This window comes from Callorhinus ursinus, unplaced genomic scaffold (assembly GCF_003265705.2).
Source record: "Callorhinus ursinus isolate GAN/ISIS: 27379988/994484 unplaced genomic scaffold, GSC_fseal_2.0 scaffold5, whole genome shotgun sequence".
NCBI lineage: Eukaryota > Metazoa > Chordata > Mammalia > Carnivora > Otariidae > Callorhinus > Callorhinus ursinus.
Genome location: NW_027397067.1, coordinates 12,801,112 through 12,818,884, shown reverse-complemented (window position 1 = coordinate 12,818,884; position 17,773 = coordinate 12,801,112). Strand labels below are relative to the sequence as shown.

The 17,773-nt window shown below is 44.3% G+C and overlaps 1 protein-coding gene across 4 annotated transcripts in view; it reads right to left on the bottom strand.

Moving 5' to 3' along the window:
* The window catches only part of CHD7 (chromodomain helicase DNA binding protein 7), a 124,706-nt gene extending 109,665 nt beyond the window's left edge, over positions 1 to 15,041 (bottom strand). For 2 of the 4 annotated variants that reach the window (XM_025870629.2, XM_025870630.2), the window contains exon 1: positions 13,158 to 15,041. In XM_025870629.2, the coding sequence (XP_025726414.1) occupies positions 13,158 to 14,867 (1,710 nt within the window). In that variant the 5' untranslated portion in view covers positions 14,868 to 15,041. Of the gene's footprint in view, positions 1 to 5,062; positions 5,083 to 13,157 lie in introns of those variants that run through there. The other 2 variants (XM_025870631.2, XM_073892800.1) reach the window with 2 other exon arrangements.
* Between the last annotated feature and the right edge of the window lie 2,732 nt (positions 15,042 to 17,773).

Below are 17,773 nucleotides of genomic sequence, written 5' to 3'. Positions count from 1 at the left end.
GAGGAGACTGAATTTAATATCAAATTGTGAGAAATCTTTTTCAAGGGGGAAAAAAACAATTTCATCATCTGTGATAGTTTTTAACTTATGAAACCAAATAATAACAAATGTTTCATATAAAACATTTATGGCTAGGACTTCTCTGGGAAAAAATTAAGTAATAGGGGCGCCTGGGTGGCTCAGTTGTTAAGGATCTGCCTTTGGCTCAGGTCATGATCCTGGGGTCCTGGGATCAAGCCCCGCATCGGGCTCCCTGCTCAGCGGGAAGCCTGCTTCTCCCTGTCCCACTCCCCCTGCTTGTGTTCCCGCTCTCGCTGTGTCTGTCAAATAAATAAATAAAATCTTAAAAAAAAAAAAACAGTATGTTGTGTTTAGCAACAACTGGTTGATACACAGCAAAGATTTATTCCAAAAATAACAATGTGAATTGTGTCAGCATTACCACGTATGAATCACTATATTCTACAACCACCTAACGGGGCCAAAAGATACAGGGTGCATCTGGCTTGAAGGCCATCTGGTAAGAGGTGAGAGATTAAAAAAGTAGGGACACAGATGACAAAAAACTTTTCTAGTTCTCGTTGTGCCCTACACCTTATTTTCTGGTAAAACCTAAATAATTTCTTGTTTGTTATGGCTGAGCTGTCCAACATGTATGTCACTAGCCACATACGGCTAAATTTACATTAACTAAAATTAAACAAAACTAAAAGCTCAGTCCCTCACGAGCTTTGTTTCAGGTGCCCAACCGCCCACCTGTGGCGAGTGACTACCGTACCGGATAGAGCAAACACAGAACATTCTCGTCACCACAAGCCCGGTCACAGACAGTACGAACTTACACATTTTCTACAAACACATTATTAGTGTGGCATCAAAGAACAAATGGCAAATTTTCTTTGAAAAATAACTTGGAAAGTACTAGATACTTTCTGACAAACTTTAGTACACAGTTAAGCATATTTAAGAGGTGTTAAATCTTGAATTAAATGAAAAGTATACAGCAGGCTGGATTGCAACCACTCTATAGTATTTCCTTAATGTGAAGGGAACATTTCATTTTATACACAGACTGTGTGTATAGTTCAATAAATATATACAAACATTATACATGATATTTGGTAAACACATATCTGACGGACATTTGATAACTAACAGGTTTTCCATCTACTTTTTTAAATCCCATTCTTCTTCAATATTTTTATAAAAAGAAAAAAACTGTACTGTATGAAGTTACAAGATGAAAAGCAAAAAGGTCCTTTCCCTTATAGTCAAACGGAAGACAGATATGTGATCTTTCCTAAATAACATGGCTCCCCTATCTAGCTCCAAAATTCTATAGCTCTAAAATAGTAAACTTCTGGGGCGCCTTGGGTGGCTCAGTCAGCCAACTCTTGGTTAAATGGCCAACTCTTGGCTTCGGCTCAGGTCATGACCTCAGGTCCTGGGATCGAGCCCTGTGGTGGGCTCGTGCTCGGTGAGGAGTCCACCTGCAGATTCTCTCTTTCCCTCTCCCCCTGCCCCTCCCCACCCCCACCATGCCCTCTCTCGCCAAATAAAATAAATAAATCTTAAAAAAAAAAAAAAGTGACAACAGTATTGAGCTGCACAACAAATGTTTCCAAAATTGTAAACCCCACATACTAAAAAACTGTGAATCACCTTCTTTGGCCACTTTTAAAAAACATCGCTACTGAATCAAACAAACTGCAATGATTCTTTTTATTTTCCTTTTGTGATGGTCTCACTTTGAAACATGAAGTTATATTTCAAAGAAAAAAAACAGATTAGGATAAAGAAAACACTAAAAATATCGTAAGTGGTATGGCCCTCACAAACCAATGGAGTTCAAAACTACCACTGCAATTGTTCCACAGGAACCCATTTACCAAACAAAATCATAATGTCATCACAGAGTATAGGGAGGGCACCATGAAAATACAGGAAGATGTTGATAAAAACAATGGGGTGAAATGGATCACCAAATTGTGGTTAACAGTTGCTAAGTTTCAGTTTATATTTAATAAAGTCAAGACTTACTATATAAAGGAGTATGTATAATTCTTGGATGCTAGAGGAAATACCCGTGAACCTCCCTAAGAACACAGAACAGGATGCCAACGTAACCTCTGACACTTGAAGTTTGCAAATCTAAGAGATGATTTCACCTTGGTTGAAAGTGGGAAGAAATTAAACACTGAGAAAGCTGGTATTTTATATATAGTACCCCATTTCCTAGAGAGTAAATTAAAAATACAGTAGTGTGATAGCGATTTCCTCCCCCTAACAAAAATATTATGAATTCTTGTTTGCTTTATAGGGATTCTAATAAACTGATTTTTAAGCCATGATATATAATGTTCTGTTTCACAAAATAAGGAAAAGTTTTTCTACTTTGAGGTGAAAAGTTGAAAGTGGGGCGGGGGGAGGAATTTCAAGAGCTCATTTCAATGAACCACATTAGCAATAGTTACAATAAAATACTGAACTTTCATCAGAGACTTACCACATGCCACACACTGTGCTAAAAACTTGACAGCCACTATCTCATTTAACCCCCATAATGATCTGGAGCCACTGGCACTTGTTATCCCCAGGAAACAAGTTTGGGGACACTAACTAAGTACCCAATTTTCTGACCAGGCACGAGATGGGAAGAGTGAGAGTCAGCTGCAGTTCCCACGCAGGTGAAGCCATGGTCCTCACAAGTCTGCGCTCCTGACTCGCCAGCGCCCCCTCTGGCAGCAGTGGCCAGGAGCACCCTGGCCAACCGCCCAGTGCGTGGCCCACCAGCCAGCAGAGGCACGAGGGGCTGAAAACATGAAAACACGAAATGAAGCAAGTAAACGGACACCTCTTCCCATTAACCCCCTCTTGAAGCCAAATTTATATTTAATATGAAATACTGCTCTAGCATGCAACACAGCATGGCATTAAAAGGATTCTCACTCAAAGGGCACCTGGGTGGCCCAGTCAGTGGAGGTTCCAACTCTTGGTTTCAGCTGGGGTCGTGATCTTGGGGTCATGGGATCAGGTCCCGTGTCAGGCTCCGCACTCGGCTAGGAGTCTGCTTGGGATTCTCTCTCCCTCTCCCTTTGCCGATCCCCTCACAAAGACACAGCCCCCCAAATAAATAAATCTTTTTTAGAAAGGGGGGGATTCTCACTTAAGTCTTCAATGAGGGAAACTTATTAAAACTGATCTTACAATCTGGCCTTTTTTTTGCCCTATGACTGCCTGGTCTCTTAGTTTTTTGTTCTGTTTTGCTTTTTCCCTTCACCAATGATACCCTAGCTTAGAGAACTTATTTATATGTAAATACTGGCTTTTCACTTTCTTGCAAACACTAAAGCTGAGAGCTTTAAGCTCAGCTTCTAAGGACAGCCCTTTTCCAAAATCAGGCTCTGGAGTATTTCTTTCCCTCAGCTGTCTGCTACCATGTTTCAGAGTAAGAGGAACGCTGATTGAATCAGAGGTCGGGCTATATAAGACGCGGAGCACCCAGCATGGGGGATGTGTATGCTCCCTTAACAGGCCCCACTGTTTAGGGGAATACAGCTAAAGTGAAAGGGGTAAGCATCCAGAGGAAAAGTTGATAAAAATGAACTACTACTTAACTCCTTCTAAATCATCAAACTTTTTCCCTAAAGAACTCTCACTTGTCTCCTTTAATCCACAGTATGCCTCCATGCATTTCAACGGCTCTCTTTGTGAAAACGTCCTTGCAATATCTGAGCAGCCAGAAATGGAGTTTAGCTTAGTAATGGACCAATTTAAAGCAACGTCAGCACATCCTACTTGGTGATTGCCCCAGTTCCACTTCTGCCTGTGGTTACTGACAGATTATCTGTAGAGTTACAGCTATGAATACAGAGAATGGAGAGTAACATTAAAATGTCAAGACTGAGGAAAATTCTCCATTAGTCCCCACTGTCCATTTCTGTCAACTTCCACAGTGGTATTAAAGGTTAGCCATCTCTTCACACTGACATTTTGAGGTGGCTGTAACATTAACAGTGAAAACAAACACATCATAATTGACTAATCCCACAATTTTATATGATTGCTTTTTTAAGTTAAAGAGAACGTTCAAGCTGTTAAGAGTCCACGAAGAAGCATGATCTAAAAACTGTACTTCACTTTCAAATATTCCTATATTCAATAAGAACTTCAAGTCCATGCATGGCCCCTTCACTAAAAAGTTCAGAAATACAACTTCAAAAAAAGTTCCGGGGAAAGGGTCATCTAAAAGTCCTTGCCTATTCACTAGCTGAGAAATCCACCCTGCCGTGTTCCCAGCTCTTCCTGATAAGCAAGAAGCGGAGACTCCACAGCCCACCCAATGGCTGAGGGAGGGATTCCTACCCCAGAGCTGCAAACCTGCTCCAGCCTGCCGAGGAAGAGACAGGAAGGGCACATGCTAAGTTAGAACACCATTCAAGAAACTCTCAGCAAGGCTTCCAACATCACTACGTGCTCGATACCCTCCAACTCTCTGCCCATGCCCAAAACAAACAACATAGCTCTCAACATTAACACCTCTTATTTCAAATTAAAACAATTTTTTTTTTGCCTTCACAGTTAGCATTAAAGTCTAAGAATTCTCCTGAAATCGGTGGTAAGAATTACTCAGAATTAAACACAGAAAACAGTGGAGAACAGGCTAAACACCCTATAAAGCAGAACGGATAATATGCTCTTCATAAAGGGGAATCAAAATGGCATGTTTCCTTTAAATAACTGTCTGGGTGGTGATTTTAATGCAATCATTAAAATAAGACATAGGGAGGGGCGCCTGGGTGGCTCAGTTAAGTGTTCAACTCTTCGTTCAGGCTCAGGTCATAATCTCAAGGTTGTGAGATTGAGATTGAGCCCCACAACGGGCTCTGCACTCAGCAAGGAGCCTGCTTGTTCCTCTCCTTCTGCCGCGCCCCCACTGTTTGCTCATGCACCCGCTTTCCCTCCCTCCCTCTCGAATACATACATACATACATACATACATACATACATACATACATAAATTCTTTAAAATAAGACAGAAGGAAATGCCTTCCGGCCTTACCTGGCCATCTCTCTCACTATCCAATCAAACCAGGAAAAAAGCAAGCAGGATAACAAGTGTCTCTGTATCTATGTTGACTTTTAACTTTTTTAAATGGTGCCAACTTCTTGGCATTTTCCCAGCTTCCTTTAACTTCTCCACTGGCACCACTCCTAGTGTCATGCCCCAGTCCCTAGAAGGCTCTCCTACATTTCTCACACTAAGCAAAAAAAAAAAGTGAAACCTCACTCACGGTGATGCACCATCACCTACTGAAGTTTTGCAAGGCAAAAGCACAAGTTTGCTGCTGACTTCCTTCGCTGATAAAGGAACTACATTCAGTAACAAAGGAAGAATGAGGGCCCTCTCTCCGTGGTTACTTAGAGACTACTGATAGATTGACAGCTGTAACTACAGCAAATGAAGAATAATATTAAGATGTCAAGATTAAGGTAAATTCTTCAAGTTAGGTCTAGCAATGCTTTTCCCCTAATTGTCCCCCTGACCCGCTTCCCAATTTTCCTTCCCCAGCTAACTATTGCTCTGCAGTGCCAGAAATGGCCTTTCTGAGTGATTGTTAAGATGAAGAAGAAAAGAGCAGCAGAGAAGAAAAAGGTGAGAGGAAAAGGAAGGGAGGCATGCCTAGGAATGAAGATGAGGGCTTACTCCCTTAACCTTGGAGAACCAATTTCATAAATAAGCATTAGTGATGGAGAGGCAAAGGGAGATCCTGAGTTTGGGGCGGGGGACGGCATTAACTACTACAAGTATCCAAAAACCACTTGAAACTAAAGTCTTGGAAATAGTTGTAATCCACTTTCAGAGAAACTCACTACTTCTTCCTACAAGAAAGTAGAAAGACATTCAGACAGCATTCTTTGAAATCCGAACAAATGAAATTTCACTTCAGTGATCTAACTTTTCACGATCTGATGAGGATACTACACATGCACACACGCACACAACATTACATGAATTAAAAAATGCTACTACTTTCCCAACCTCACAATGAGGGTGCTAACAGCTGCGGTGAAGTTTACCGTCATAATTCAACAGTTTAAAATTCATTTATATGTGCACAGACTTATTTATACTCCGAGTTGTTTTCAAAAAGAATTTGAAGCAACCACCACTGAAAGAGTCCAGCCCTGTACTCTTCAATACGGCAGCCACCAGCCACACTGGGCTCCTGGTTTGCCTTCGATGGGGACACAAGTACAGATCAACTGCAATGAGAAATGTGTGTAAAAAACACACACTAGATTTCAAGTACTTGTGTAAAATATCTAATTAGTAATTTTATACTGATTATGTACTGGAATAATATCTTAAGATATATTGGGTTAATTAAACATATTACTAAAATTAATTTTACTAGCTTTTTTTTTAATGTGACTATGAGAAAATTTAAAATAACACATGTGGCTTACATCCACAACTCCCACTACATTTCAACTGGACAGCACTGGTCTAGAATATAGTTGGTACCTGAAGAAATGACAACCAGAAGATATACCTAAATAACAACATTCCGTGTCCATCTCGGTGAAGGCCTTTTATCTCCTCCCTGCCTTCTCCCACATCGCCAATCTCTGTCCTTCATAGAGTGCTTAGCACATAACACTCAATATAACATTTCTTTAATGGAGTTGAACAAAAACAACAAGATATGAGCCTAAAATGCAGTACCTAAAAGTGACTTCTTAAAGGTCTAGAAAATTCATAGGCTGCTTAGGACACTTAGCCGATGGTTAATATCCAGGCTTCAAAAGTAATTTAAAAAACTAACTCCTTGTTGCCTACACAATATTTTTTACACTTACAGAAAACAATACTCTTTTACAAAATAAAAGCCACTAGGAGACAAGGCTACCGTTTAGTATGCGGCTCACTTCATGCTTTCAGACAGTGGGGTGAAAGGACAGATAGGGCAGAATTTTTTCCTGTGCTTTAACTCTACACTTGGTATTTTCCATTTTAACCCACCGAATCTCTGACCTCTGGGATAAAGCAGCTATGCTGAGGGAAGACGCCGGGAGGTTCTCATTAAGCGGCAGCATATACAAATTGCAACAGAAGAAATACCTAACAGTCTTCACCCAACAACAGGCTGCTGAGAGCACCAGATCGACCAGTAAAGTCAAGGGCAGTCAAGGACGGGTGGCTTGCTGTAACCAACGTATCATGAAGAAAGAACAAACAGGCCACCAGCACGTGGGCAAAGCGGCGACCCTCCCTCTGTGAGGCATGGTGGGGCAGCCTGTTCCACCAAGGTCTTCACTATGGCTGCCTGTTCTCTGAACGCGGCTACACTTAGAACAGCCCCTGAATGCCACTGAGGTCAAAGCTGGGTTTTCCCCTTAGATATATTTTGTTTTCCCCATCTCCACTAGACTTCTATGGGGGTATGAAAGCATAACTTTGTCAAGAATAATATTCAAAGAGATACATCTACTCTCTATTAAAAAGGCCCCTTTCTCTACTTCTGATCACAATTTGCATAAGTGAAGCTTGAGATGCATGGCCACATTTTCCATAAAATTTATTTAGTAGTTGCCAAATTACTCTGCTCATGTCTGGAATTCTGTATTTACTGGGTGAACTGAGAGAATTTCAGCAGAATAGGCACTCTACTTGAAATTAACCAGGAAAAGGTTTTCCCAGAAAGGCTGTTTTTTAAAGATATTTATAAGATGTCATGGAAAGACAGAGAACTGGGAAAGTTACAACCACTGATTCTTCTTCTAGGTGTTTTTCTTTTTTTTTTAATCTTCTGGGGAAAAACTAAGACAGAAATTATTACCCATCTCCTCAATCTTAGAGGTCCTTTAAAAATTTCTTCTGCTTCTGCTTCCTTGATCATGACAGTATTTTAGGGCCCCATTAATGAAAAGGGTACAAATTATTCAAAATACAATTATTCTAAAGATACAACATTGCAGATTCTAAATTCCACCAGAAGTTGCCCCCCCCCCCCCCGCCCCAAGCCAAATCTGTGGACAGAGATACCTATGTCTTATGCAGTAGCAGAACTTATTCAGAAACTCAGGGATCTGCCTATAACTTGAAAGACAATCCACTTAACCAGTCTTTTTTAGATAAACTCTTCAAATGAACAGAACGATGTTCTGTACTCTCCTTCTAGGTGGTTCTCACCCACAGCCACCATGCACTGATAAACATTCCATTCTCTGCTCTCTTCCCACACCTGACGGTGCTGCAGAGCACCCCAATGGTGCCGTGTCCCTGCCAAAAACCTCCCAGTGCACCCCATGGACACAGAACCTGCCCACAAGGAGACCACACAGCTTCCTCTCCCACACCCCAGCCCCTACACCTCAGTAACACTGGGGCATTAGGAGCTCCCGTTATTTACGCTCATTATTTCCTAAACCTTATACTCTTCCCCCTCCCCCTTTCACCCAGCCTCCCCTCAACCTGGACTGATCCCCTCACATCTCAGTGAAGCCATCACTTCCCCCAGCTCACCCTCCCAGACCCCCGACTGCACCCCCACCAAGAGTGGATTGGGAGCTACTTCCAAAGCACACAGTGCTTATTCCTGTGGTGTGCTTTCCATGGCAGATGCTTGCCTACACCATCCACCCACCGCTCCCAGCCCTCCACCACCACCCCAAACAAGCTGTTTCTATCTCTCCCCAAGGATAGTATTATAGGAGCCTCAGTATCTGGTACTGGTCCCTAAAACCACAGAAACAAAGGCAAACAACTCTGACTATAGTTAACATTGAAATAAGTGTTTTAAGTTATTTTTTAAACTTTGCAACAAGCAATTCTGAGCACTGGCCCAATGATAATACTACATTTTTGAGTCCCCACCATGTATCTGACAACCATGTTAAATATTAAAAGATATTACTGCTAGGCTTGCTATGCCTCTAACCAGGGAGGTAAATCTACGCTCATTTTTACTTTTTTAAAAGAGTTTATTTATTTACTTATTTATTTTACAGTGAGAGCAAGAGAGCGAGTGGGGGGGGGGCGGGGAGAGAATCTCAAGCAGACTCGAAGCTGCACGCAGAGTCCGACACAGGGCTGGATCCCAGGACCCTGAGATCATGAGCTGAACTGAAATCAAGAGCCGGACACTCAACCGACTGAGCCACCCAGGCGCCCCAGTCTACCCTCATTTTAGAGAGAAAAACACTGAGGCCAGGTGGTCTGAGTCACCCGCCCAAGGTCATGGGGCCAGGGGTTGATGATACTTCCGCTCGAACGCCGCAGACTCCAAAGCCTGCACGCCTCCCTGCGTGCTGGCGGCTCTGAGAGTGGGGCTGGGGCTCTCGGGTCTGTGAGAGGTAACCGGCCTCTCACTCTCATTCTCTCTCAACAAACCTAAGTGGACTTTTGCAGAGGCTCATAACTTGCATGCAGACTCTACGCAGTGGCAGATGTGAGAATCCAACATTTGAGAAAATGTGAAACAATGTCTTTAATTTTTTTTTTTTGTTTTGGAAAACAGTTATTTTTCATTTAAAAATGTCACTGATGTTAACACATAATGCCTTATTATTTTTAAAGTTTATTTATCTGTTTTTAAGTAATCTCTACATCCCATGTGGGACTTGAACTCACAACCCTGAAATCAAGAGTCACACACTCTTCCTACTAAGCTGCCCCAGTTTATAATTTTTAAATTATCAACAAATAAATAAGGTTCTAAGACAATAAATATCAACACATATAACCCACGTACACGAAAGATCTTTGGAGTCCTCAATTTTTAAGCATGTAAATGGGTCTGAAATGAAAAGGTTCAGGAACTGATATCCTCCCTTATCATCCACTAAAAAGAAATATATGCTAGGTTTTTTTCTTCCCCTGTAAACTTTATCAAATGATCAGGACAGTCTGGAGCTAGCACCAAAGAATGTGTCCAAACTCCACAATGAACATCATGGCCCAATGAACTCTGGCTTTTCTAACATTTTCCTTGGCTGACTCTTCAACAATAAACTTAAACTTATCTTTAAAGATACTTCTGTGTGTCATATAACTTAGAAAACATCTGTTCAGAGCCCACGAGACATTTAAAAAGCATAACTTACATTTTTAAAAAGTGAAAAAATCAAGATAAAAAAGCCAACAGGCCTACCTAAATGCGATAATTCAGCAAATCACGTCAATATTTCAACCTGATCTGGCGGTTTCCCTGCTACACAGCATGGTTTTGAACCACCATTCTATCATATATGAAATGCAAAATAATTTTAGTAGTTTTAAAGCAAAACATAATTAGATAGATATACTTGCTAGAGTAGAACGTGAGTCATTCACAGGGGGAGAGGGAGGTTTTTAGGATTATGTGATAGCATTTTGAATTACCCACATCATTATCCTCATCACACCTGTGAATATGGGCTAAAGGAGGGGAAATATTTGCACAAATCAAACTTAATTAAATTCAGTTTCATAACTAAGGCTATATTTAATCATATTTAACCTGCTCCTTAAAAATAAAAGTAGTTTTACATTGTATTTACATGTAAGATGACATAATTATGAAGGTCTGTACTGGAGGAGACCAGAACTACAGCCTGGAGGAGAATAAACATGAGTACACACCACCAGCTGGCAACATACTAGGCACCTGGTATATACTAATTTCAGCACCCTTTGTGATAGGTACTCTCTCTCCTATTTTACTGATGAAGAATCTGAGGTTCAGAGAGGTTAACTTGTCTGAGATCAGCAAGCTAATAAGAAGCAGAGCTGAAATTCGAACACTTTTCTGACTATAAGAGTCAGAATCTCTTCATAAGATTTTGCACCTCCCTAGTATTATTTTCAGAACTGAGTACTTCAAAATCTGAAGAGGATGCAAAGTTAAGCAGAAATAAGAAGGCAAATACCACAAACAAAAAATTTTTAAGGGCAACTGAACTTAAATAAAAATCCCTCAAAAGTACTTGTTCACATACATCCCTAAAACAGTTCCGAGTTTGTCTATAATGGCGTACTCAAGAACGTGGCGCTGGAGAGAAAGGGAACTACACCTCGTGTCCCCCAGAGTCTAGCACATACGAAACCCTCCAGTGTCAAGTGACTCGAACGCCACGTACTCCCATCCGTCCTCTGAAGTGGCTATTGAGATGTTTTGTGCTCTTCAAACTAGGGAAAGCTGGAGGAGATCAACAATTCCCATCCAGAGATCGTATTACCACCACAGGGTATCTCCTTCAAGCTGTGCTTGTCCTCCAGCGGAGTGAGAAGATGCTGGAACAAGGAGAAGTCAGAATCGCTGCTCTGGAAACGTCCCTCGTCCATTAAGACGCTTTCCGAGAAACCAGAAAAGAATAAATCCTGGAAACTAAGTCACATTCATTTCTGCCCTAGACACCACCCAGGTTGGCTGGCCACAGGGACAGCACTTTCAGTCAGTTCTGAAGAGGGGCATCTTGCCTTGAGATTGATACAAGGAAAAACAAATGAGCAGGGTTTGATCTTCTCCACTGACTCGTTTGCACTTGTTTTCCCCGAGGCCCTCTGCTCCCAGCCTCTTGTCAGACTGGCTTTCTCACCTCCCCCTTCACTTGGCCCGGGAACCACAGGGCTCACAAGCCTCTTCCCACGGGCTACCGGTTGGACGTCTGCTCCCAGAGGAGACAGGGAACAGCTCTCTCCTGGGCAGCGCCCACTGACCTCAGGGGTCCTGCTGAGAATATCCCAGTGTGCCAGACCTCTGGCGGCAGCTTCCCCCAAACCCCTATGTATCCTTGTGTCCTGGGCCCCCAGGAGATTTTCCTGATCTCCACTCTCCTGCACCCACCAGGGCTGAGGCTTCGGAGTCTCTGTTCTAAATGCCTCTCCACCTGGGCTACCCCACACAGATTTGTTTCCTGACCAAACCTTTCTACATTCACATTGCTTTAATCCCTTCTGTTTCCACTCCCCAGTCTCCGGTCCAAACTGTCCTTATGGGCCTGGACCACAGGATGGCAGTTCAATTTCTGGTCTCCCAGGCTTCCGTGGACTGTCTCATCAATATCCCAAGCTCCCCCACCAAAGTCTGAATTCCTTAAAACAACGCAAGACCTCCGCCATCTGGCATGCCCCATGGCAAGCTCGAGGTCCCACGCCCCCGAGTCATTTACCGAGTCATCCCCAAACCAGAAATGCCGTCCTCAGCTCACTGTCCCTGGCTAAGTCCTAGCCAAATGCCAAGCACCCACATCCCCAGGTATTTCCTGTCTCCGGACACCTGTCACATAACCACGTGTAGGCTTTCAGTGGGCTTCTTTTCCACACATTGGTCATGTTTACCCTCACCGATTCTAGGTTCATTAAGAACAGCTCTAAAATCGCCTCCTGTGCCATCCAAACTCAAGTGGCAACCATGGTGAAAGATCAGTACCTATTTTTGAATAGCACTCAGAATAATCTGTACATATATAGATATTAATGTATTTTTCCTAGACCTAGGGCACAAACACCAACGCTTATAATGGAAGGACATCTCTGTGAATACAAGAGCTTGAAACTTAAATGTCTGCTTATAAAATTAACAAAAATTGCAGCTAACAAAAAGGAAGACTCCTGTTGTGGCGCCGGGTACCCAAATCTCAGAGACCAAATGCTTTCTGCAGATTAACGTTGACTATGATTTTCTACACTTAGCAACTTAAGTTCACACTAGCATCCAATAGCTGGTAAAATAAATATTACAGAAGAACACATTTTGAAGCTTCCCAAGGGGAAAAAAAATCGTAATTTTCTAAAAGAGGTGGGAGGGACTGCCACAAACACGGAAAACTCTGCTGGAAACCACGTTTCGGTATGTTTTTAAACCAGAGAGAGAAAGACAAAGAACAAGAGTCCAATGTCCCTGTCCCTGTTGGCACTGACACAGTGACAACTCTTGCAGGCAGGGCCCCGGGGTTAGTTATCCATGACACGTCGACAGCACCTACCGCAATCCCTGGGACAGAGGATTCGAGACTGTTCTGAATTGGTGAATAAACGCATAAGCCAGTAAGTGAGAGACTCATAGAAAAAAAGCGAGATTCCGCTGTAGCTTACAAGATAAAAATTAAGGAACTCCTAACGAAACAGCTTTCCAAGAAATTCAAAGGACAAATCGATTAGAAAAGTTTACCGTGTTGCACTTTCTACTGTGAGGCCAGCAGGATCCGAGTCCCCTTACCTGAGGCACAGGCACTTTCTGCGGGGTGTTCTGGGGTGATGGGTGGAGCTGTGCCCAAGGCTGGTGATGCGGGTGTGGGGGTGACGACTGGTGGTGCAAGCCCGGGTGGGGCTGCATCGGAGGGCAGGTTGGCAACTGCTGGAAAGACGGCTGCTGACCAGGATGCTGTTGGCCAGGCAGCAGTCGTTCCTGGATGGCTTGGGGATCTGCAAGGCCAACACCAGGACAACCATTTGGTCTCATGTGCCCGGCCAACTCCCTCGGTGCTGAGGACATGCCCATGAACGGACGAGACGGCTGCATGTTTCGGGGGCCCATGTTCCTCTGTCCGATTCCCATGGCACCAGGGGGCTGGTGAGACGGCTGAGGGTGGGGCATATTTGGATAACTGCCAACTTCCATTGGCATCCCAGCACTTCCGGGCCTGACCTGCGGAGGAGGGGTGCCTGCCGGATTACTCATCGCTTTCATGGGTGACATGGGAGGTGGAGAGGCGTAAGTTCCCTGAGGCTGTGAAGGATGCATAGTTTGTGTGTTCATTTGGTTAAGTGAGCCGCTGGGGTGGATGGGCTGCTGGTGCATTAGTCCTTGACCACTGTTCGATGGGAATCCTACAGCATTGGGGTATCTTGGTACGGACTGATTCATTGGAGTATTATTTGTAAGGCCTAAATTTTGATTCATCCCTGTATTGTTAACTAATCCCTGATTTAGGTTACTGTAAGGATATCGAGAATACTGCCCTGAGTTGTTTATAGTAGGTGAGGGGACGGTCTGGCTCCGAGAACTAAAGGTAAGGGTCTGTGGCCTCACAGCCCCTTGCTGAGGAGGATTAGGGGAGAATCTGGGACTGTGGGCAACGGATTCTCCGTGGAGACCAGTAGTGGGGTGGTGGTGGAACTGCTGCACCGAATGACGCAAGGAAGGCGCCATGCTGGGACTCTGCGGGGGCACGTGGGACAAGTGGCCAGGGCCCGACGTGGCAATGAAAGGACTGGCCTGATTGAGGCCCTCCTGGCCTTGGGAAAACTGGCTCATCCTCTGCTGTGGCTGACCATGCTGCTGCATGGAAAAATCCCCACGTGCCATGTAACTGCCCATCTGCTGCATGTGCTGAGGGTGGCCCTGCGTGGGGGGCCCCGACGGAGCAGGCTGGGGTGGCTGGGGCTGGGGCTGCTGCTGGTAGGGGGCCCGTATCTGGTCCGGCACCTGCACAGCCCGGGGGCCCCACATGGAGCCGCTGTCCACGAAAGACTGCCCGTGCCTTTCGTTCTGCAGGCCAGGGTAGACGCCCATCTGAGTGCCGCCACTGCCACCATGGGGGGCCTGAGGGACGGGAGGGCCGTGATACTGCGAGTGAGGAGACGCGAGCCCGTTCCCAGGGGCGCTGCTCATCATCCTGTTTGGCTGATCCATCAGATGCATCTTCTGTTGCTCGTACTGATTATAGTGGTCGAAATGGGTCAGCTTTGTTTGATTTTGATTAGTGGAGGGATGATGAAGGGATGGCTGCAAGGAGGCAAAGCCTTGGTCTATCGGCATTTGCTGACCCATGGGGTTCACCGGATTTTCAGGGTAACCACATTCTCCAAGGCCTTCAAGGCCTTCACTGAAAATATTCCCATCCTCGCCAAAAAGACTCATCATTCCTGGATCCGCCATCTTCTTCCGACACACGGCTCCTCCAAACTACAGCTCAGGAGCTTGTCTGTGCTTCACCTCACTGAGGTGTTTGTCCTCAAAGCCTATAATCCTTAACTAATCTTCTTCATGTCATTCCGTATTTCTTTAATTCTCTTGGACCCTGCAGTGTCAGGCAAAGTCTGGATAGAGGTCCTAGAAGAGAGTGGGAGGTGGGGGGGGGGGAGGAAGGGGGAAGAAAACAAAGAATTAGGAACAAATGATAAAAACTGCCAGTATTTTACGCATTTGAATTTGGTTTCCATCAACAATACTAATCTAGCCCCCTCACTGAGCTGTGTTTTATAAATCTAGTTCACTTTCAGAGAAACTCATTAGCTTCTACCAGAAGCATTATTATGATCGGTTACTTAGAAAGCAAGCAAAACACTAACCTTAACCTTAAATTAATCCATTCACTACACTTCCTAGCGCTCCATTCTTGGACGGAACAGAACAAAAGAACACAACATGAAGCAACAGCAGCTGCCACAGCAGGCTAGCAGATGTAGGACTACAGCCGAGCAGCCCATCTGCTGAACGAACGCCCTGGAGATGCTCTGGTTCCCAGCAGCCCGCCCTCAACCTTATTCCCCTGAGCAGGGTAATCAGAGGGGCAGCCGCGGCACCGAGGGCTGTGAAAAGCTCAACTTAGTCAAACTGACTAGAGGATTATACAAATACCAAAATCAGCCATTTCATACAAATTAGATATTTACGGCCCACATACCACTATGTAACAGCAACAGAGGGGTCAAACGAGAACCTGTCCACAACGATGTTCCAACGAGGGAGCGTCCATAATGACAGTGGAAAGCAAGCTTGCAAACAGTGTAATAAATTCATGACTCCATTACGTTTAATGGCAGGAATATACAAGAGTCAGAAAGAGGTCAGAATAAAAGCTTTCATTCTCCAAGAAGGCCGATTTCACTCATGGCTCTGGGCCCACCATGTCCCCAGTCTGCGCCGCCGGCTGAGAGGTCTGATCACAGGTCATGGTTCCCCAGCAGGTGCCAGACCCTGGGGATGGACCCAGAGCCCACGTGACCACTCAGAGAGATTCTAGCTGGATGGACAGTTGCTAGACGATGACTATACTCATCAGAAGAAACCGAAAACTTTCCCCCAAACTGGCCAAAACTGAAAATTACTTTAACGGAACAAAGTTCAAAATATCCATGCAGGCTTCACCCTTGCCTTCCCCTCTTCTGGGACAAGACAGGACGAGAGCCCGTAGGGAGAAAAGCCCATCCATCAGCATCCTGTGTTTACAGCACCAGGTATGTTCTACCTACTGCTCTGCATTTTATTCAAACAGTTCCTAACAGATTTTGCACGTCTGATTAAAATAACCAGTTTAAAGAATGCTTCACCAATCAAAACAGGAAAGCCTTTTTGGCGAATGCTAATTAAATCAACAACCTAATAAAGAACTAATTCACATAGGAAAAATGTCCGAAATCTTAAACATCTTTGGAATTTAACTCATTTTTTCCCTCTTTCGTAAGTACATGAAGCATTGTTTGATACTGCCCAACTTGAAAAAAGCAGTATCTCGTTGAAGAATTTCAAAAGTGATGTTAGAAACAGGCTCAGTCATAAATTCTACTGACACACTTCCATAGCAGCATGGGAAGGAACAATGGGCAACCAGCACTGCTGAGAACTTTCCAGTACGAGAGAGAGAAAACCCAGTTCCTGCCTGCCCTACTCTAACATATTCCTAACAAGGGGAGAATTCTGCTTACAGGAAATGTAAACAACATTCCTGTTCACTGTCAGAACTACAGACAGAACACCTGAGAAGGTCTCTGGGTCCGTAGTTTTCAGGTGACAGCTGTCAGCTGAAGTCAAAGGTCTCCTCACTCCGCCGCTAACTGCCATGAATTTTCTGATCGACTTTCTCCAAAACAGAGGTCAGAAGGGTGAAAATAAGGTGAGCGTGAAAGCCATTTTATTTACCGACATGCTGCTTTACTACACAACCACTTTCGAATCCAAAATAAAGAGAAGCAGAAACCTTCAGTGCCAAGTGCAACAAATATTCATAAACTGAATTTACTCCTCAACAGCCTAAGCAGTCGGTCTTCATTTATTCAAGACTCATTCCAGCTTTCAAGGAAATAAATACTAGAATGGACTTGATAATGGCTGAAACTAGCCGTGCAGGCTAACCACTTACCAAAATAACCTTTCAAATTACCTTAAGGGAAGTAATGTCCACTCATATGGATGGATGGCCTTGTTTTTACAGGATAATGGCTTCACCCTTCCTGGGTCCCCCACACGTCCCGGGAGGCAATGCTACTGACTGCATGGGGTTCCCAACCAGCTCTGAGGAGCAAGTAGCGCGGGGGGGGTGGATGGCCTGGTCCACTGAGCCTGGAGCAGCAGTGCTGGAGTTGACGCTGACTTTGTATCAGCTTGAGGCTGAGCGGAAAGAGGAAAAAGAACTTGCCTACAAGCACGGGAAGGGACGAAACAGAACACTCACGGAGAGCAATCCTACCTGACACACAGGCTTCCAGTTAGCCGATCTTTGCGACTGAGACTCACTCCATTTCCCAGCAGCAGGAGAAATGACGGCATTACCTGGTATCCAGTAAGCGCACCACCCACCACAACTGAGACCACCGTCAGGTGAGCTCGGGGCAGAGGAGTTCAAGAACTATGGCTTTAGCCTGTCATTAGTGACTGCTCTTGCTCGCCTGGACAGCCACCACCGCCCTCCTGCCCCTTTTCTGACCTCGAGACTTGGCTGGCGACTATGCTAGGAATCCATCTGGTAGCTGGATTTCATATTTCTGATCTGAGCTAATCTAATTAATTTATTTTGGTCTTTTTTAATTTGATCAAGTCCATTTGAATACCCACTTTCCCAAGTC